We start from the raw sequence: 22,829 nt of genomic DNA on the forward strand, positions 1-22,829 counted from the left end.
GAGTTTTGAGATATTCTGGAGGGGATAATGATGTTGAAGGTTGAGTTGTAGTCAATGAGCAGGAGTCTGATGTGGGTGTCCTTTGATGCTAGATTTTCCTGGGATGAGTGTAGGGCTAGTGATATGGCATCTGCTGTGGACCTGTTATGTCAATAGCAAATTGCAGATGATCGAGGCAGGCTGGGAAACTGGAGTTGATGTGGGCCATGACCAGCCTGTCAAAACACTTCATGGTTATTGGTTTCTTAGATACAGGAGTGATAGTAGTTTTCTTGAAGCAGGTGGAGATTTTGGCTTGTAGGAGGGAGAGGTTGAAGATATTGATGAATACCTCTGCCATTTGGTCTGCACAGAACCTTGATGCTCGGCCGGGGACACCGTCCGGACCCGTGTCTTTCTTTAGGTTGACTCCCAGAAAGATTGATCTGACATCTGCAGCAGTAACTGAGGGAGCAGGTGTGTCCATGACTGTAGGAGCAATCACAGCAGGCGTCATTGCATTGCTGGCATTCTGCTCAAACCGAGCATAGGGAGAGATGTGGCTTTGTCTGCAATCTTGTTCTGATTCACTTTGTATCTTGTAATGCCTTTTTGGCCTAGCCAAAGGCGGTGAGTCTGTTTGGGTCTCACTTTGGTCTGGTACTGTCTCATGGCATTCTTGATGGCTGTGCAGAGGTCCTTCCTGGATTTGCTGTATTGATCTGGGTCATCTGATTTGAATGCTGCATAACTTGGAAGCAAACTTTCAGACGGTGACATTCCTGTGCATCTGTTGCACTTGTTCCCCTAGGTGATAGTGGTCTTGGTTTGGAAGGTTCTTCTGTAAAAATCTTAACGTGTTGTAGCAGAATGTCTTCGAGGTGGTAAACACTTTTGCTACTGTTTGTGTTGAAGAGTACTCATGTTGAAGATGGTGGCACAGCTAGCATATGCAGAATTACCCTCCTGAACTATCTCATTTATATTATTTATTCATCCTAATGCTAAGCCATCCCCAAAAAGCTATACTGTAACTAGTGGAAAAAATGTCTTCAGATTTGTATTTAGTGTCATCATACCTTTTTATAACTAGTTGTTTGCATATAACCTTATAAAATGCTATTTGGTGATCACATTTATAATCCAAAATGTAAAGGTGTTTTTCAGCTATTGTAATGAAAATCTGTTAGAACTCATGGATAATAGGTGAAGGCTGTGTTTCCAAATTAGATTATCTTTTCATTGAAGTCATTGGCTTTTCCTGTTTTGCTTGGGGTTTATGTCTCACCATTGCATTGTTGCATCTGACCTTGTGTTCCTTTTCTCCTTCTTGGAAATCTCATGTCCATCTCTCGCCTCCCCAACTATCCTTCATTTCTGCAAAGAAAACTATATTGTTTAAACCTCATTTCTGCTTATTGGTTCAAATTTTAAGAGATTTTAAGGAGAAAAAGCAAATTCATTTTGATTATTTTAGAGCTGTTATCTAGGAGTTCTTTCTGAGACTGGGTAATGAAACATAACTTCACCTACAGTACTTCAACCTCCTGGAGTTTGTATTGAGGAACTACTAATTTAACGACAAGGGAAGCAGGCATGGGCTCCTTTTAAGCACTGAAGTTTAATTATACTACAGCTCTTTTTTCAGACTAGGGGATGTAGTGAGTGGTGGCATTTCTGAAGGACAGAATATCTGTTAGTGGTCTATTTTTGTGTTGTTATGTCTGTAATAATACTTGTTTTTCACTTGGTTTGATTGCCCTTGAGTACCATTCTGTAGTTTTTCTTTCCTAGTATTCATGTTTTTCTATCACGTACAGGTCTTCATTTTTTTTATTTTCCTTATGCTATTCTGTGTCTGTTGGCAAATACTTAAGAACATTTTTTTTCAGTGTTTTGAAAATAGACTTGTAACTGGTAGCAGTAAGACCTAAATGACGTATATTTGAAAATAAATATTTTGTGGATTAATATCTCTTCCGTTAATAGTTCGTTTACTTTATCTGTTTATGTTTTCCAGACCTCTTGACACTGAAGGTTTGTCCTCTTTGGAAAATCTGAAAGGGTTTGTTCAGATACTCGTACCCCTTCTTCTGGACTGTTGGATGGAAGCCTCTCAGGCTCAGCTAACAGGCGCTATACCAAGTAACCTACTTGAACCAGAAGCCATGAATCTTAAGTTGCAAGTTCTCAGCATCATCCAGCTATTATGGAAACTAATGCAGCGCCAAGATGAAAGTCAGAAACTGGTAAGAAAAATGAATCATTGATTTTAAAAAATGAGGAGATGGCATTCCTATAATGGTTCATTTTGTGATTGAGCCAGGGCAATTGAATTATCTTCCCCTCAGTTTTGAAACAGAAAGATCGTTTTTACTGTTGCCATTTACACAGGTAAACAGGGAACATGCAATTATCATGTATGAAATAAAAACAGAAGTTGCTGGAGAAATGTAGAAGGGCTGATAGCAACTGTTGAAAGAAAAAAGATAGAAAACAGAACAGGCCCTTCGGCCCACGATGTTGTGCCGAACATTTGTCTATGTACCTATCCAATTGCCGCTTAAAGGTCACCAATGATTCTGACTCTGCCACTCCCACAGGCAGCGCATTCCATGCTACTCTCTGGGTAAAGAACCTACCCCTGACATCCCTTCACCTTAAATTTATGTCCCCTTGCAACACACTGTTGTACCCGGGGAAAAAGTCTCTGACTGTCTATCTATTCCCCTGATCATCTTATAAACCTCTATCAAGTCACCCCTCATCCTTCGCCGTTCCCATGAGAAAAGGCCCAGCACTCTTAACGTATCCTCGTACGACCTATTCTCCATTCTAGGCAACATCCTGGTAAATCTCCTCAACACCCTCTCCAAAGCTTCCATATCTTTCCTAAACTGAGGCGATCAGAACTGCACACAGTACTCCAAATGTGGCCTTAGCAAGGTGCTATACAGCTCCAACATCACCTCACGACTCTTGAATTCAATCCCTCTGCTAATAATACACCATAGGCCTTCCTACAAGCTCTATCCACCTGAGTGGCACCTTTCAAAGATCTATGAACATAGACCCCAAGATCCCTCTGCTCCTCCACCTTACTAAGAACCCTACCGTTAACCCTGTATTCCGCATTCTTATTTGTCCTTCCAAAATGGACAACCTCACACTTGACAGGATTGAACTCCATCTGCCACTCCTCAGCCCAGCTCTGCATCATATCTAAGTCCCTTTGCAGCCGACAACAGCCTTCCTCACTATCCACAGGATAGTGAGGAGGGCTGTTGTCGGCTACAATCTTCGTATCGTCTGCAAATTTACTGACCCACCCTTCGACTCCCTCTTCTAAGTCATTAATAAAAATTACAACAGCAGAGGACCTAGAACTGATCCCTGTGGAACTCCACTTGTAACTGGGCTCCAGGCTGAATATTTACCATCTACCTCCACTCTCTGACTTCGACCGGTTAGCCAGTTCTTTATCCAACTGGCCAAACGTCCCACTATCCCATGCCTCCTGACTTTCCGCATAAGTCTATCATGGGGAACCTTATCAAATGCCTTACTAAAATCCATGTACACTACATCCACTGCTCTACCTCATCCACATGCTTGGTCACCACCTCAAAGAATTCAATAAGACTTGTAAGGCAAGATCTACCCTCACAAATCCTTGCTGGCTGTCCCTAATCAAGCAGTGTCTTTCCACATACTCATAAATCCTATCCCTCAGTATCTTTTCCATTACTTTGCCTACCACCGAAGTAAGACTAACTGGCCTGTAATTCCCGGGGTTATCCCTATTCCCTTTTTTGAACAGGGGCACAACATTCATTTTTCTTACCAGTTTCTCCAGTCCCCCTGGCACCACCCCCATTGACAGTGAAGACAAAATGATCATTGCCAACGGTTCTGCAATTTCCTCTCTTGCTTCCCACATAATCGTAGGATATATCCCGTCAGGCCCGGGGGACTTGTCTATCCTCAAGTTGTTCAAAATACCCAACACATCTTCCTTCCGAATAAGTATCTCCTCTAGCTTACCAGTCCGTTTCATACTCTCCTTTTCAACAATACTCGTTTGTAAATACTGAAGAAAAATACTCATTCAAGACCTCTCCTATCTCTTCCGACTCAATACACAGTCTCCCACTACTGTCCTTGATCGGACCTACCCTCATTCTCATCATTCTCATGTTTCTCACATACGCCTAAAAGGCCTTGGGGTTATCCTTGATCCTATCTGCCAAAGATTTTTCATGCCCTCTCTTAGCTCTCCTAATCCCTTTCTTCATCTCCATCCTGGCTATCCTGTATCCCTCCACTGCTCTGTCTGAACCTTGTTTCCTTAACCTTATGTAAGCCTCCTTCTTCTCCTTACAAGACATTCAACCTCCCTCGTCAACCAAGGTTCCCTCACAAGACCATCTCTTTCCTGCCTGACAGGTACATACATATCAAGGACACGTCGTATCTGTTCCTTGAAAAAGTTCCACATTTCCACGACATTCTTCCCTGACAGCCTGTGCTCCCAATTTATGCTCCTCAGATCCTGTCTTGCAGCATCGTATTTAACCTTCCTTGTAAAACCTGCCCTGTTGCACGCACCTATCTCTCTCCATAACCAAGGTGAAAGTCACAGAATTGTGGTCGCCATCACCAAAATGTTCACCCACTAACAGGCCCATCACTTGTCCCGGTTCGTTACCAAGTACCAAATCCAATATGGCCTGCCCTCTGGTCGGACAATCTACATACTGATTTAGAAAAGCTTCCTGGACACATTGCACAAACATCACCCCATCCAATCTACTTGATCTAAAGAGCTTCCAATCAATATTTGGGAAGTTGAAATCGCCCATGACTATTACCCTGTGGCTTCTGCACCTTTCCAAAATCTGTTTCCCAATCCGTTTCTCCACATCTCTGCTGCTATTGGGGGGGCCTATAGTAAACACCCAACAAGGTGACTGCTCCTTTCCTATTTCTGACTTCAGCCCATACTACCTGCAAAGGCAGATCCCCCTTGACCTGCCTTTCTGCAGCCGTTATACCATTTCTAATTAGCAACGCCACCCCCCCTCCTTTTTTTACCACACCCCCCCCTAATCTTACTGAACCATCTGTAACCAGGAACCTCCAACAACCATTCCTGTCCCTCTTCTATCCATGTTTCCGTGATGGCCACAACATCGTAAGTGTAAATATGTTGCTGGAAAAACGCAGCAGAGCAGGCGAGTCGACGTTTCGGGCATGAGTCTTGAAGAAGGGCTCATGCCCGAAACGTCGACATTCCTGCTCCTTGGATGCTGCCTGACCTGCTGCGCTTTTCCAGCAACATATTTTCAGCTCTGATCTCCAGCAACTGCAGTCCTCACTTTCTCCACAACATCGTAGTCCCAAGTACCAATCCATGCCTTAAGTTCACCCACCTTATTTTTGATACTCCTTGCGTTGAAGTATACACACTTGAGCCCATCTGTGTCTGCAAGTATTCCCTGTCAGTGCTACCTTCTCCACAGCCTCCCTACATTCTTGGACATCCTGAAAAACAGCTAACCTACTTGCTGGACTACAAGTCCGGATCCCATCCCCCTGCCAAATTAGTTTAAACTCCCCCCCCCGAAGAGTGCTAGCAAACCTACCTCCCAGGATATTGGTGCCCTTCTGGTTCAGGTGCAACCTGTCCTGCTTGTACAGGTCCCACCTTCCCCAGAATGCAGTCCAATTGTTCAAATACCTGAAGCCCTCCCTCCTACACCATCCTTGCAGCCACGTGTTCAACTGCACTCTTTCCGTATTCCTTGCCTCACTGTCACATGGCACCGGCAACAACCGAGAGATGACGACTCTGTCCGTCCTAGCTTTTAGCTTCCAGCCTAACTCCCTGAGCTCCTGAATGACCTCCCCACCCCGCTTCCTACCTATGTCGTTGGTGCCAATGTGCACCACGACTTCTGGCTGCACACCCTCCCCCTTAAGGATTCTGAAGACACGGTCCGAGACGCCTCGGACCCTGGCACCCGGAAGGCAACAAACCATCCGAGAGTCTCGCCCATGTCCACAGAACCGCCTGTCCGTTCCTCTAACTATAGAGTCACCTATAACTAGCGCTCTCCTCCTCTCCCCCTTTCCCTTCTGGGCCTCAGAGCCGGACCTCGTGCCAGAGACCCGGTCACTGAAGCTTACCCCTGCTAGGCCATCCCCCCCCCCAACAGTATCCAAAGCGGTATACTTATTGTTGAGGGGAACGACCACAGGGGATACCTGCACTGCCTGCTTCCTCCCCTTCCCACCACTAACTGTTACTCAGCTACCTCTGTTTTCTGGCGTAACTATGTCCCTGTAGCTTCTATCTATCAGCCTCTCAAATAATCCTCAGTTCATCCAACTCCAGCTCCAGTTCCCTAACGCGGTCTGTGAGGAGCCGGAGCTGGCTGCACTTCCTGCAGGTGAAGTCGGCAGGAGCATCGGTGGTCACCCCTCCCTCAAACATCCTGCAGGAGGAACATTCCACTGCCTGCGCCACCATAACTCTACACTTAGTCTCCAAAACAAGAACACTAAGTAGCTTACCTGTTCAGCCGACTGAGTCTTTTAATGTTTGAGTCTAGTGACCCTTCATCAATTCCTTTCCTAAGAGACATTAGTAAACCAGATGGATTTTTATGATTTAAATTTTCATCATCACCTTTTCATTTCCCGATGTTATTGAATTTAAATTCCATGAGAAGCTGTCACTGGATTTGAACCCATGTCACGAGCATACACCTGAGCTGCAGTATTACTAGTCCAATGATGCTGTTGATGCATTAATATTTGCACAATATTATTTTGTCCAGTTGTGGTTGAATATATGCAGATTCTTTCCATGTTTTTCAGGAATCCTGGCTACGGAATCACTATCTCTCTGATTTTAAAGATCAGTTCATAAAAAATTTTCCTTATTCTGTGTTGGAAACAGCTGGACATAAAAAGAAAGATGGAGTAAAGAAGTAAGGAATAATGAATACCACTCACACATTTGTTATTACATTGAAGCTATAAATAGTTTATAAGTAATTTGATGCAATTTACCACTTGTGTAGGCTTTAAATTTGAGGCTAATGGGTCAAACATCTTTACTACTAAGATTCCTAGTGATCCAGTGGTCACAGTTCAGTTTTTGCAGTGCATTAACCCACCCATAACTTTTGTAAGAGTTGGTATTCTCCCTGTCGTAACTCGTAGTACAAAGGGAGGGCTTGTGCCAATTGCAGCTATGCTGCCTCTTTGGTTGAGTTCTGATTAATCCCATCCTTGTTTTTTTTTTGTTTTTTTTCCTTTCCAAGTATTTATCTTATTCGCCTGGTTTCACCCTTTCTGGCGGTGCATTCCAGATCACCATAGTTTTCTCCTGTCACCTTTTTGTAGTCGAGTCAAGTTGCCATAGGGGTGTTGTCCTCTTGAGAGTGATGATTGGTCATAATTTAACTTGAGAATCAACACGTCTCAGTCAGGGGGAAGGCTGAGAAGGCAAGTCCTTCATGGTAACCTCAGCCAGTGCAGGAACTGAACTCCTGCATTGCAGATCAGCCATCCAGTTAATGAAGCTGACTGACCCCCTACCAGTAAATTACTTTAAATCTGTGTTCCCTGGTCACTGACCCTTTTCGCAATAGGGAGCAGTTTCTCATTATTTACTCGTGAAATTATTCATAATTGTCAAGTCCCTGCCTAACCTTCTGTGTTCTAAAAAGTTCTCTCCGCATAAATGCAATTCCTAATTTCTGGTGCTGTTCTTGTAACGTTTCTTTGAACTTGCTCTAAGGCCTTATTAATATGTAGGATCTATAATTGGATGCTGTATTCCAACTGAGACTGAACCAACATTCAGCATAATTTTGTTGCTTAAAATCAAGAATCCAATATGTTTTTTGCAGCCTTCTCAACCTGTCTTGTCATGTGTAAAAGTTTTATAAACATTCAGACCTATGTGTCTCTGTTCCTGCTCTCACCTAACCTCCCCCACCCCCCCCCCCCCACCAACCCTTTTAAGATTGTACTATTTAGATTAGATAAGATTACAGTGTGGAAACAGGCCCTTCGGCCCAACAAGTCCACACCGCCCCGCCGAAGCGCAACCCACCCATACCCCTACATTTACCCCTTACGTAACACTACGGGCAATTTAGCATGGCCAATTCACCTGACCTGCACATCTTTGGACTGTGGGAGGAAACCGGAGCACCCGGAGGAAACCCACGCAGACACGGGGAGAATGTGCAAACTCCACACAGTCAGTCGCCTGAGGCGGGAATTGAACCTTGGTCTCTGGCGCTGTGAGGCAGCAGTGCTAACCGCTGTGCCACCGTGCCACCAATTTAGTTGTTACCTTTCTTCATTCTTCCTATCTACATGATCACTTCATGCATTTAATCATAGAATCGTAAAGAATGGAAGATGCCCTTCATGTCTGTATCACCAAAGCTACACTAAATCTAAACTGGTCTCCCCTTCCAGCAGTAGACTCGTAGCCTTAAATGTTTTGACATTTAGGTACCTTTTTCAAGGTTGAGTTACCCAGTTCAACTACCCTCCCAGACAGTGCATTGCAGACCCCCTCACCCTCTGGTCAAATCTCCTCTAAACCTCCTGACCCTCGCCCTAAAATTATGCCCCCTTCTATGAACCCTTCGACTAAAGGGAACAGCTGTTTTCTGTTCACTCTGTCGATTCCCCTCTTGTCCACCTCTATCAGGTGACCCCTCAACCTTCTGACCTCCAAAGAAAACAGCCTGAGCTTATCCAGCCTTTCTTCATAACTAAATTGTTCCATCCCAGGCATCACCTTTGTGAATTGTCTCTGCATCTCCATCAGTGTAATCCCATCTGCCTTGGTACTATCTTTCAACTGCCATATGTCTGCCCACTTCAACAATCTATCTGTGCCCTCCTTAATTCTGTTCCTATTCCCTTATTCAAAGGGCAATGTACTGTACATGCTGGAAGCTTGCATTCATTGCTGGAAATACTCAGCCAATCAGGCAGTGACAAGAAAGAAAACAGTTAACGATTCTGGGCCTGTGACCTTTCAGCATATGAACATCCTTGAAACGTAACTGAAGTATAATGTTGGTTCTCTCCATAGATGTTTCTTGTCTCACTGATCTATTTCCTGCATTTCCTCGCCTGATTATTTACGACATATCCAAATTCCATTTCATCTGCAGTCTTTAACATGGTGGTTTGTATATCAAGTCATTGTATATCCAAGTCCACATACGTAAATGGGAAAAGACTTCAGAACTGATCCTTGGGGGACTAAGACATACTTATCGCCAGAATGAAAACCGCTATTCTGCACTATTTTTGCGAGTCTTGGAAACAAACATTATATTGAGTTTAGTTTTTGGTGCTATGTAAGAACTGTTCTCTGAATATAACTACTATACCTAACCAAATTAATGCTTCATGTCAATTGTTAATATAGCTATATTAACAAAAAATACTGACCACTTTATTTTACAGTTACACCATCATTGAGAATAACTGGAAGAAAATTGATTGGCAGGTATCTCCTGCTTTATTTAAACATAAGTCATGTATACTATCTGTAGTATTCTAGATATCACTGTGCAAGTGACTGAAGTGATAGTAAGGAAATACTTTAGGTCTGGTGATCACTATGGAAAAGAATAAACCTTCCATAAAAATTAAAGTTTTTACGTGGAGTAAGACAAATTTTATTGGTATGAAACAAGAACTTCCAAAAGTTGATTGAAGTAAACTGTTTGCCAGAAAAGAGATGTCTGATAAGTGGGAGGCTTCCAAAATACTATAATGAGAGTTCAGCGCCATCCTGTACCTGTTAGAATGAAAGATAAAGCTGTTAGGATTAGAGAACAATGGATGAATAAAGATGTTGAGGTTCTAGCCAACAATTTTTTAAAAAAAATCATATTAGATATAGACAACTGGATTCAAATGAATTGCTTGAAAGTATAAAGAGTGTCAGGGCATTCTTAAGAGGCAGATCAGGAAGACAGAGGGGTGTAAGATTGCCTTGGGCGATAAGGTTAAGGATAATCCAAAGAGGTTCTTCAAATATACTAACAGCAATAGAACAATTGGAGAGACAGTAGGACCCTTCATGATCCAAGAGGCCATCTTTGTGTTGAATCTCAAGAGATGGGAGAGATATAAGATGACTATTTTGTGTTAGTTCTTACTGTGGCGAAGGAAATGGAGGCGAGAGAACTCGGAAATATTGTTATTTTGAAAACAGTTAACATTACAGAAGAGGAAGTGTTGGAGGTCTTAGAAACTATGGAGGTGGATAAATCTCCAGGACCTGATCTAGTGTATCCTAGGACACTATGGGAAGTTAGGGAGGAAATTGTGGGGCGCCTTGCAGAAATATTTGTATCATTGTTACAGAGTGGAAGTCTAATTTGTTCACTGTTAGGATTAAATAATTAAATAGTTACTTGTTATCTACAAAACGAGTACCAGGGATTCCTTTCACTTAAGCAAACTTTTAACAGATTATGTGGCGAGGCGCTCTTTTTGGGTATTTAGATTATTACGTGGATGACACATTTGTCAACACTAAGCAAAATAAATTAGAGGAAACCCTCAAGACTATCAATAATACCCTTACTGGCATAAAATTCACTAAAGAGGAGGAAAACAACAACAAATTGCCATTCCTAGATGTCACAGTAGAGCGACCAGCCAGTGGGGAACTTCAAACTAGCATCTACAGGAAAACAACATATATGAACCAAATATTGAACTAGAAGCAGTCATCCCAACATCCTCAAAAGAAGCTGCATTAGAACATTATTTCAACGAGCCACCGTTCACTACAGCACAGAGAACCTTCGCAGAGCAGAGGGAGATCACATACATGGTGTATTCAAAAAGAGTGAGTACCCAATGAACACAGTCTAAGATTTCTCAGCAACAAGCCCAAACAAGCAGACAAAACACGTCCAGAAACCCTAGCCACTCTCCCCTACATCAAAGACATCTCGGAAATGACTGCCAGACTACTCCGACCACTTGGCATCTTAGTAGCCCACAACCCCACCAACACACTAAAACGGCACTAATGAACTTGAAAGACCCTATACAGACAGCAAGCAAAACTAATGTCAAGTACAAAATACCTTACAGGAACTGTAACAAACACTACATTGGACAAACAGAAAACTAGCTACCAGGACACTGAACATCAACTAGCCACAAAAAGACATGACCCACTCTTACTATTGTCTTTACATACGGATGAGGAAAGATACCACTTTAACTGGGGCAACACATTCATCCTTGGACAAGCCAAACAGAGAGACACACGAGAATTCTTCGAAGCATTGCATTCCAACCAGAACTGTTAGCAACAAGCACATTGACATGGGCCCCATTTACCACCCCCTGAGATAAAGAACAAGAAATGACATCACCATAGGAAATAACATCAACAACCCAAGAAAATCCAAACAGATAAATAGAAAGCGGGCTACACCACTAGTTTCATCCAGAGAGTCACTGAAGATGTTACCTAGTATGGTGACGAAACATCTGAAAGCGAACCGCTCACTGAGCAAACCTACATCCGTATAGGAGGCATGGTTAGTAGGTTTGAGGATGACACCAAAATTGGTGATACAGTTGACAGTGAAGAAGGTTATCTCAGATTACAAGGGAAACTTCATCAATTGGGTCGATTGGCTGAGAAGTGGCAGATGGAGTTTAAGTTGGATAAACACACAGTATTGCATTTTGGTAAAACATACAAGGGCAGGACTTATACAGTGAAAAGTAGGGCCTTGGGTAGTGTTGTACAACAGAGAGACTTAGATGTTCATCTACATAACTTTTTATGCTTTGCATCACATGTGGACAGTGATTTTAAAAAGCTGTTTAGCACGCTTGCCTTCATTGCTCATTCCTTTGAGTATAGGACTTGAGACGTCATGTTGAGGTTGTACCAGACATTTATGAGGCCTCTTCTGGGTTACTGTGTCCAGTTCTGGTTGCCCTGTTAGAGAAGGGATGTTATTAAGCTGGAGAGGGTTCAGAAGAGATTTACTAGCATGTTGCTGGGTATAGAAGGTCTGAGTTGTAAAGAAAGGCTGGATAGGTCAGGACTTCTTTCACTGGAGCCTAGGAGGTTTAGGAGTGACCTTTACAGAGGCTTACAAAATTGTGAGGGATATAGATTGGATGATTGGCAGCTGTATTTTCCCTCTGGTGGGAATTTTCATGACTATGGGGCATATTTTTCAGGTGCGAGGAGAAAGATTTAAAAAAGACATCAGGGGCAGTTTTCTTAGTGGTTCATGTGTGAAATGAACTTCCAGAGGAAGTGGTGGACATGGGTGCACTTGCTATGTTTAAAAGACATTTGGATAAGTATATGAATAAGAAATGTTTGAAGGGGTATGGGCCAAGTGCTGGCTGATGGAACTTGTTTAGTTTGGGATTATGGTTGATATAGACTGGTTAGACCGGAGGGTCTATTTTCGTGCTGTATGATTCCTTAACTGTAAAATTGAAAATCTTACACACTTAATTTCAGCGTAAGGTAATTGGACTTGGTATTATTTTGTTGGACAGCCGCATATCTTAAAATGGCTAATTTTGCAGTTTAAAGGAAACTTCCCTTAAACTGAAATTAGCTGTGGAGAATTCTAATGTGCGTCTTTTTGATTGAAGTGTACGTTATTGTCAGTAAACTATATTTTATTGTCTAGTTAATTGTATAAATTGCAACTGTCACTTAGTGACTTTAAATATATTTATATTTCAGTATCATTTGGGGGCAAGCAGATGTTTCAGATTATGTTAGTTCACAATGACTTTAGTGTAGTGCTTTCAAAGCATTTAAGTATAAATCTGTTTTACAAAATTGGAAGCAGATAACTAAGTTGATCATGTTGAGACGAAAATTTCTATTTGAACTAGCAGCTTTTTGTTTTGAAAGTTTGCATCCTGTACCGTTGCATATTGATAATGTCACTGGAACTGTAATCAAGTGACTGTAATTAATCCCGTGGAACATCAGTTCAAATTGCACCCCAGCAGTTAGTGGTATTTAAACTTCATATTGAATTGATGATGATGAAACTTCCAGATTGTTGTAACAACCCTTCTGCTTCACAGTGTCGTTTGGGAAAGCAAATCAGTCATCTTTGCTCAGTCAGGTTGTTGACCCACCGCATTTTGACTCTTAACTGCCCTCTGAACGAGGATAAAAAGTACTCCATTGTACTACAACACCACAGAAAAATTGATAAAGCTACATTTAACCCAACTACATCGCACCCATAAAATAGAATTAATTATGATCTATGAAAACTTACTTCATTTTCTAAAGTATTATTCTTCTGATTTTAATTTAAGCATTACAACCTTAATTCCCATCTCAATACCCTTTCTCTAAAACATCTAATTTGACAGCTAAAAGGTGCACAAATTAATGAGATTTTCTTTTTAATCTAATCCTGCATGAAGAGTAAACTAGAAGAAAATCATATATTTTCTTTTATTTTTAGGGACAAACAAGCAGCAACATTCATGAACAATACAGACCATCCTCTTGCATTGAACCTTGCCTTGTGTCAGGTCATGGTGTCACTCACCAGTGCTTTAACTGTCCATCTGGATGCTGACTGGTTAGAGCAAATTCGAAAATTTGTCTCCGAAAGCTTGTCAGATGGCAGGAAGTTGACCTCTCAGCAACTGAATGGGATGCTGATGTTGGTGTGGAGACTTGTACTTGTACAGTGCAACAGAGGTGAGATAAAATAGTGAACAAGATGGCAGTTGTAAAGTGAAAAGAGTCGGAAAATTCTTGTGTGGTAAGATAATATTTGTGAATTAGGTGCATGTGACATTTTGGCATGGATACATCTTCTGTGAATTAAATTGTGTTTCTGAAAATGTTTTAAAGTAATTTTCATTTATTGTAGTATTAAGAATATTGATATCTTGTTTATTCGTTGAGTTTGATACTTGAAGTTATAGGGCAATAAATAAATGAAGATTTTTCTGCATGAATTCTTTAGAAGCATTTTGAAAAATGAAGTTGTAATAAAGGAGAAGTTTAGTCTTATCCATTTTTTATGCTTCTTGATGGACAGTGAGTGCCCTTGGATTGTCTTGCCTTGATGGATGTCCTTCACACGCAAACCTAAATTGATTCTTTGGTTAAACCTCTATCGGATGCTCACAGTTTTCACATCCATATATTTCCACATTCAAAGCAGAAGTACACCAGATCATTCAGATTGAATGGTATTTTTCCTTTGGCTCCATGGTAGTATTATCAGGACCAGTTTCTGTGCTCACTTCCATTTCCTCTGAAATAAGTGAATATAGTAATTGTTAAATTTTGACTCTGACATTTTCTGAAGAACTTTCTTATTTTTCACTAATATTCTTTATATTTGCTTTTAGGTTCCACTGAAGAACTGTTGAGGGCAGTTTACACACAGTATCAGCAGCAGGGTCTTTCACTTGCAGTTCGCACTATGCTGCTTAACTTCTTTAGTGGTCTTTATTTGAGAGAGAAAACTTCCAATCTTCAGTTTGCGAGGTAATATATTCTCATCAAGAAGGAAGTTTCCAACTCAAAATTCTTCCTTGTCAATTTGTAACTTGATTCCTCTGAAAAGGCTTATTATATCCAACACCAGAGTTCTTGCTTCTAGCCTTGCAGCATCACTGACATGAGGATGTAATTGCCCCATGTAAGTTTACTTGTGGGTTTTAATTACAAATGTAGACATAACTATTTATATTGAAATATGAAAATTAGAATAGGATGCATGAGCTTACAATAAGACTACTGTTACATTCTGGTTCACTTATTCCCCGCTTTAACCACATGTTGCTTCAAGCCAGTTCTTTGTGTTGCATGTAAGCAAACAAAATTAGTTTGTGGTGATAATACATTTTTATATGTGGGTTCTGCATCGAATTGAAATTCTAGCAAGTAATTTGCCCGCATGTCAGTCAGCATGAGGCATGCTAATGAGAATTTCATTGTCACCTCTTGCCAATTACATCATATTGTTCTGAGAAATCATTTTACATTTTCATAAAATTCTTGTTTGCACTTTTTTCTCATAACTTATAACTTATAATTTCTACATCCATAAAGTGTCCTTCAATAAAATAAATTCAATAGATGATATAATTTGTAATAATTGAATTAAATTGAATTTATTGTCACGTGTACCAAAGCACAGTGAAAAGCTTTGTCTTGTGAGCAATGCAGGCAGATCACATAGTTAAGTAGCATAGATAAGTAAATAATAGGTAAATGGCAGCAAAAACCAAAACACGGGTACAGGCGAATGCAAAGAGTTTGAGGGTCCATTCAGTATTCTAACAACAGTAGGGTAAAAACTGTTTCAAAACCGGCTGGTGCATGTGTTCAGGCTTCTGTACCTTCTCCCCGATGGTAGAGGTTGTAGAAAAACACTGCCAGGGTGGGATGGATCTTTGAGAATGCTGGCAGCCTTTCCTTAACAGCGGGCCTGGTAGATGGAATCTGTAGGTGGGAGGTTAGCCTTTGTGATTGTCCGGGCCTAAAGTGCATTTATTGAATTGTCTTCAATGTCTTATCAAAATATTTTACTTGAGTACTTAATTTCTTCTTTATTTGCCATTTTTGTCCAGAGCTGAATACCAGTTGTGTAGTTCAACATATGCAATTTTAGTTTAGTTCTTATCCTTAATCTATTTCAGCAGCTTTTCAAATGATTATCAAGAAAAGATAGAAAAATGGAATAACTTCACTTTAAAATTAAACATTTTAAATTAGAACCTGTCTGAATCTGAATAGTGAAGAGATAATGGCAGCACACTGACTAGGATTTGTTAAAATTTGATTTCTCTTTTCTCATTTATCCCTTTTAAAAAGAATACAAATGGTCTTGAATTGCTGCTATCAGTCATTTGTCAATATTAAGAAATGAGAAAACGATGAATCGAAAGCCAAATCCTAGGCAGTCATATTTAGGTAATATTTTCCTGGTTCAAAAGTTATGTATCATTAATCTATCATTTCTCAACGTAAGTAGATTTTGTTCAAGTCTTGTATGTTCTGCTTAGTTATGTTATGGACCAGGCCAGACCACCTCAAACATTTCAAGGAGGTAGCCCAGACCCAAACTTTTCTAGTTGTTTTAAGCAAGTGGAAATTCCAGGAGTGAAGCAGTTGGCCCAACAACTCAGTTTTAAACAAACCAGAATTTATTTACAGACTACTGATTGAAACACCAAAGAGAACAGAATTTAGATTAACTTAACACAATCTGAATACCCAGTTGACTCTATTGCAACTTAATGGTGCTGTTCCAAATACATGCAACATCCTCATAAACCCCTCCCCTCCCTTTGGCAAAAAGAGGTAAAATCTACACCGATTTTTACAGGAGAGATGCCAGAGAGAGAGAGGATCAGCATGGAACTGCTTGTTTAGGTCCCTAGCAGCTTCTCTGGGTTCTCAGCTGAAACTTGACCAGCAGCTGCAAACAAAATAGCTTGCTAAAACCTAACCAAACCCTGAACTGGGAGAACTGGCCACTCCCCTTTCATTGTCCAAATATATTTTTTTATAAGTCCTTTAAAGTTTTTTCATGTTGATATTTCCAGATATATCGAAACGTCTGCCTTTATGACCCTTCTGAAAAGAATGTCCAAGGACAGAATAAATTTGTTAAAGGAGCGGCATCTTCACAGTTGTCAGTGAAAGTATGAATAGAGTGGTTTTTAGGGAAATGAATTTAGAGAAATTGAGCTTTGTGTCAGTTAGTGAGTGATACTTGAGCACATAGCAAATGAATGGGAGTGGGCTGGTAATAGTGATAATTGTCTAGTTTAGATTGCCCTTGCATTTTGTTAACTTATTCATGGATTTGATTGAATATTTTAGTTTAAATGTAGCATCTGGTATGTTGACAGAATCCATCATTGTGTTTGGCCTTCTGCTTCCCATTTATTGAACTGTTTCGTAAAATCACTGAGACCTCTATTTTGGGCAGTAGCATCTATGATAACAAAGAAGTCAGGAAGAAGTACTAATAGCATTTTGTACTTTTGGCTGAATGCCCTTATTGACACTTCAGCCTTGCGTTTTGCACTTCCCTCCATGGTTGAGCCTCCTCTGATAATTGCCTGATGTGACCTCAGCAACTTTTAGTTGTAATAGATAAAGTGAAGTGGGTTTGCTTTAATTGTGTGTTTGCTCAGTTATTTTGATATTTGTTAAACAGGTAGCTTCAGTAACATTAAATGTAAGTATAATTTTAGGGCTCTAATTTTGGCAATATGTGAGGTCATTCCAATTTTAGAATCTAGAACGCTACTTCTACTTGGTGTTGGTTAGTGCTTAGAGACTTTCTGGAAAATTATTATTAATTAGATTAGATTAGATTAGATTACTTACAGTGTGGAAACAGGCCCTTCGGCCCAACAAGTCCACACCGCCCCGCCGAAGCGCAACCCACCCATATCCCTACATTTACCCCTTACCTAACACTAGGGGCAATTTAGCATGGCCAATTCACCTAACCTGCACATCTTTGGACTGTTGCATACGTCCGACTAGTATCCCAGGCTCCACTCGCACTCTTTGTATTCTGTTTGTTTATGCAAGCTGGTTGGAATGGCAGAAAAGCACTGGAAATGTTAATAAGAGAGTAGCATTGCAACAAATATTTTATTAACTGGTACCCATGGAACCAGGAATGTGCTTGGTTGATCAAATATTTCGGGTTATCAGAAGCTGCACATAACCGCAGTGAACCCTGACCATCTCTCGAACAATTGATGCAAAAACATCAACGCAGTGCCTAAATTCAATGTAAAAACATGCAGTAAGTAATGGAACCATAATGCAGGGGGTATACACGTCACTGTTACAGGTGAAAATGAGGACTGCATATGCTGGAAATTAGAGTCAAGAGTGTGGTGCTGGAAAAGCATAGCAGGTCAGGCAGCATCCGAGGAGCAGGCGAATTGACGTTTTGGGCAAAAGCTTTTCATCAGGAATGAGACTGAGCGCCGAGGAGCTAGTGAGATAAATGGGAGAGGGGGCTGGGGCTGTGGGGGAAGGTATCTGAGAGAGCGATAGGTAGATGGAGGCAGATGTAATGGTGATAGGTCAGACAGGAGGGTAAATGAAAAAGTGGGAAGGAAGATCACTGTTATACTTTATTTATGGCAGTGCTGAGAGAACTGGGGGAAATGTTGGCTCACCTTCGATCCGGGTCAACTGGAACTGTTCCAGTTTTCTAGTTAAAAGGAACCAGCAGTTCAATTGCACTGAGTCCAACAATCTGAAATCCAGAATCTTTTTTTTGTTACAATGGATTTATTCACCACAGAACTATAGGTGTAGAGCCAGCAGCTGATGGGAAAGGTGTGGTGGTCCTCAAAAAATGAGTGGGTCAGCGCAAGCCAGCAACATTCTATGAAAAGATAACTATCAACAAGAATGGTCACATTACCCTAAACAGTTTGTGACACATCTACAAGAACAAGTATTGTGAGAACCTTTACATGACTGCACTTCGCTGTGAAGAACCAGAAAACAGTTGTGGTGAAGAAGCAGCGCACTTGGGCTACCAAGAGTGTGTTAACTTGTAAAAGCTGGACGATGGCTTAAGATTAAAATAAAGGAAGATTTTGAGTAAATAAAGAATACTCCGACATCGTGGTAGATTGAGGTATATAATATTTTTTGCTGATCTATCGAGAGTGCTGGTTGATATGGTGTTGGTTCAAACAAGGTTTGCCACCTGACCTTTGTTTTGCAATGCTGTGAGTAGAATTGCATGCTTTAAGGACAGAGTTTAATGTATTTTCCATTTGAAGTAAAAAGTAGCTGGTCTGAAATCTACCTCAATGTAGAATGCCAGCATTTGGATGGAAAATTTTATAATGCCTAATATTTTGTAAACATTCTGAACCACAAAACATTTCTGGCAGTTTGGTGATAACACCCTTAACCGATGTTCATTAATGGATGGTTTGTTTCCTGTTGATTGCTGATGTGCTTCTTCTCTTGGACAGAAGCAAGGTGCTGACACGTTGGCTAGCTGGGCTGCCATTACAGTTGGCTCAACTTGGTTCAAGGAATCCACTTCTCTCAGTACAATTGATTGATGTGATACATGCAGCAGCTGCTCGCTCGAACAAAGAACTTCTTCAGAGCCTCCAGAGTAATGTCTACAGGTTATATGGTAAGGCTGCTTTTCGACACACAATTTGTTTATAAGATCATTAAAGAAAAATTCGAGTAGGCCCGTTGGGCTGGTTCCACCATTTGGTAAGATCATGGCTGATCTAATTGTGATGTTAACTGAACTTTTCCCTGAGAAACATGGACTCACTTGCTGATTAAAAATCTGTCTAACTCAGACTTGAGTGTATTCAATGAGCAACCTCTGTTGCTGTCTGTGGAAGTGAATTCCAAAGATTAATGGTACTGAAAGCGGAATTTCCTCCTCCTCTTTGTCTTAAATTGACAAGTCTGCCTTTTAGTTCTAGATTTCCTCCTTAGAGGAAAACGTATTCCAGCATCTACACTGTCAAGGCCCCTCAGAATCCTGTATGATTCAGTAAGAACATCACTCATTCTTCTAATTCCCAATGAGCATAGGCCTAACTAGACCAAACCCCTCAAACTAGATCAAGGAGGTAGGCCAGACCCTAATTTTTATCTTAAGGCAAGTATAAGGCATTGCATTCCACGTGTGATTCGATTGATCAAACTATTAGGCTTTAAGCGAAAATTAGGCTTTAAGGCTTAAATCTTAGCAAAAGTATCAACAAAAAAATTAAGAATTTACATAACTTTAGCTTAACAAAATAATGTATTACTGAACTACAAAACCCCCAATTTCAACAGCTGAAAGCAAAAACTAAAACTGTGGGTCTGTGTGAGCTTGACTAATTTGTCTAATTTAATAATAACCAAAGCTGTTTACTTTGCTTTTTATGGAGCAGAGACCTCAGCATCAGATTTACTAAACCCTGCCTGCTTTCCCCCCCCCCCCCAAAAAAGAAACAAGACAGACAAATCCCTCGTAAAGGCTAATCCTCTATGAACCACTTCCAAAGTACAATTATCCTTCGTTGAGTAAGGAAACCAAAATTGTGCACAGTTCTCCTAGATGCAGTCTCACCAATATCCTATGCAGGGCAGAATGAATTCCCCACTTTTTGGACTCTGTCCCCTTGCAATGAAGACCAGTGTTCCATTTATCTTGCTAATTACTTGCTGTTCCTGCCTGCCCATTTTTTTGTTCAGCCTATGTGTGACTTTAGATCCTCAGCAGTGTGATTAACTCTTAACTTTGTATTGACCTGGATAGTCTCACACAATCACTAAAAAGTCTCAAAAACAAAATTAAACTGCAAGGACTGCCTAATGGCAAGGTGACAGTGATTAAGAATGCTGTCTCACAGTTCCAGGGACCCAGGTTTGATTCTAGCCTCAGCAGCTGTCTGTACAAACTTCAGACATTCTCCCCGTGCCTGTGTGGGTTTCCTCAGGGTGATCCGGTTTCCTCAAATCAGTCCAGAGTTGTGCAGCTTAGGTGAATTGGCCATGCTAACTTACCCATAGTGTTCAGTGATGTGTAGGTTAGGTGCATTAATCAGGGTAAATGTAGAGTAATAGGGTTGGGCAATGGGTCTGGATAGGTTACTCTATGGAGGGTCAGTGTGGACCTGTTGGGCTGAATTGCCTGTTTCCACTCTGTAGGGATCCTATCCCAACTCCAACCCATTCCATTTCCCCCTTTTTCCCCCTTCCCCTAACACAGTCATGTCAACTCTGCAAAGTATTACTCATTTCTGTGGGTTAGTGCCAAAATTGGGAAAGTTGCATTTTTTTTTTATTTTTCTCGCTTGCAGGTTGTATATGAAACTGACTGGGCCAACATTTATTGCCCATCCCTAATTACCCTTGAAAAGGTGGTGGTGAACTTCTGCAATCCATTTGGTGCAGGTGAAGGAGGGAATTCCAGGCTTTTGATCCAGCAAATCCAACTGGAGGGACAGCAATGTATATCTCCAAGTTTGGATAGTGAATGACTTGGATGGGAACTTGAAAGTGGTAGTGGTCACCATATATGTGTTGCTGTTGTCCTTCCCGATGATAGTGGTTGTGGGTTTGGAATGTGCTCTCTAAGGAACTTAGTGAATTTCAACAGCGCATCTTTTGTTTGTGGATGTGGTGTCAATCAAATGAGCTACTTTGGCCTGAATGGTGTTAAGCCTCTTTTATTTCAGTCTAGTTAAGCAACAACTTGATGCAGTCATACTCTCAAAAGTTATACCTTGCAGACCCATGTCCCAGGCACTACCATCATCTTCCCTGGATATATCTTTTCCCATCAGCTGGACATAACCAGCTGAGGTGATTAGAACTGTGATATGGGGTTGGTAGGGATTTTCATGGGAGTCCTTAACATCGACTCTAGGCACCATGACATCTCATGGCATCAGGGAGGCATGGCCAAGGAAACCTTCTACTGATTACCGCATACTGTCCTTCCTGAGCTGAAGAATTAGTGTTCTATGTTGAACATGATTTAGAGGGTGGAAACGGTGCAGAATGTATTCTGGGTGAGGGATTTCAATGTGCATCACCAAGAGTGGCTCGGTAACAATATTACTAATTGAGCTGGTCAGACCTTAAAGGATATTGCTGGTAGATTGTGTGTCTGTACCATATGATGAGGGGACTAACCAGAGGGAATAATCTAGTTGACCACCTCCTCACCAGTCTGCCTATGGCAAATGCATTGCTCACGATGGTGTCAGTAAGAGTGACCACTGCACAGCCCTTTATGGAGTTGAAGTCCTGCCATTCAAATTGAAAATACTTTGCATCATGTTGTGTGGCACTATCACTATGCTCAATAGGATAGACTTTGAACAGATTTAGCAACTCAGGACTGGGCATTCATGAGATGCTGTGGGCCATCAGCAGGATCAATGTATTGCAACACTAGTCTACAATGACATGGCCCAGCATATCTCCCACTCTACCATTACCTTCAAGGGAATCAACCCTAGTTCAATGAAGTGTGCAAAAGGGCATGCGAAGAGCAGCAGCAAGTATACTTAAAAATGAGGTGTTAACCTGATGAAACGCTGAACAGAAAGTGATGGAGAGAGCTAAGTGATTCCACACCAGATAGATCCAAAGTCTGCAATCTTACTGCATTCATTAAAGAATGGTGATGGATAATTAAATATCTCACCGGAGAGGAGTAGATGGCTTCACAAATATCTCCATCCCCTAGCTCATCAATGTAAAAGCTAAGGCTGAAGCATTCAGCCAGAGGTATAGAGCGAATGATCCATCTAACTAGCTCCAGAGGTCATGATCATGGTTGTCAATCTTTAGCCAATTCATTCCACATGATCCCAATAAAGGGTTGGAGATGCTGGATATTGCAAAGGTTATGAGCCCTGACAACATTCTAGAAATAGTCAAACTTGTGGCACCCCTGATGAAACAGTTTTCCAGTGCAGCTGCAGCATTAGCATCTACCCAACATTGTGTAAAATTATCCAGCTATGTTTAGTACATGAAAAGCAGGACAAATCCAACCTGATTGATTATTGCTTCATCCATCTATTCTCGATCGTGAGTAAAGTTATCAATTGTGTTAACAAGCAAGATACCTGCTCACTAATACCCAGTTTGAGTTCTGCCAAGGCCATCCAGCTGTCAGTACAGCCTTGGTTCATACATGGGAAAAAGAGCTGAGGTGAAAGTGACAGACCTTGACATCAAGGCTTCATTTGACCAAGTGTGACATCCGGCAGCCCAA

At 41.1% G+C, this 22,829-nt stretch overlaps 1 protein-coding gene across 3 annotated transcripts in view; it reads left to right on the forward strand.

Annotated features, from left to right (window-relative positions):
* tex10 (testis expressed 10) overlaps window positions 1-22,829 on the forward strand; it is a 102,564-nt gene that overhangs the window by 27,166 nt on the left and 52,569 nt on the right. For 2 of the 3 annotated variants that reach the window (XM_072575551.1, XM_072575552.1), the window contains exons 4-8: window positions 2,000-2,228; window positions 6,862-6,974; window positions 13,521-13,762; window positions 14,425-14,563; window positions 19,051-19,220. In XM_072575551.1, coding sequence (XP_072431652.1) covers window positions 2,000-2,228; window positions 6,862-6,974; window positions 13,521-13,762; window positions 14,425-14,563; window positions 19,051-19,220 — 893 coding nt within the window. The remainder of the gene's footprint in view (window positions 1-1,999; window positions 2,229-6,861; window positions 6,975-13,520; window positions 13,763-14,424; window positions 14,564-19,050; window positions 19,221-22,829) is intronic. The other variant, XM_072575553.1, reaches the window with a different exon arrangement.

Source organism: Chiloscyllium punctatum, chromosome 8, assembly GCF_047496795.1.
Source record: "Chiloscyllium punctatum isolate Juve2018m chromosome 8, sChiPun1.3, whole genome shotgun sequence".
Classification (NCBI taxonomy): domain Eukaryota; kingdom Metazoa; phylum Chordata; class Chondrichthyes; order Orectolobiformes; family Hemiscylliidae; genus Chiloscyllium; species Chiloscyllium punctatum.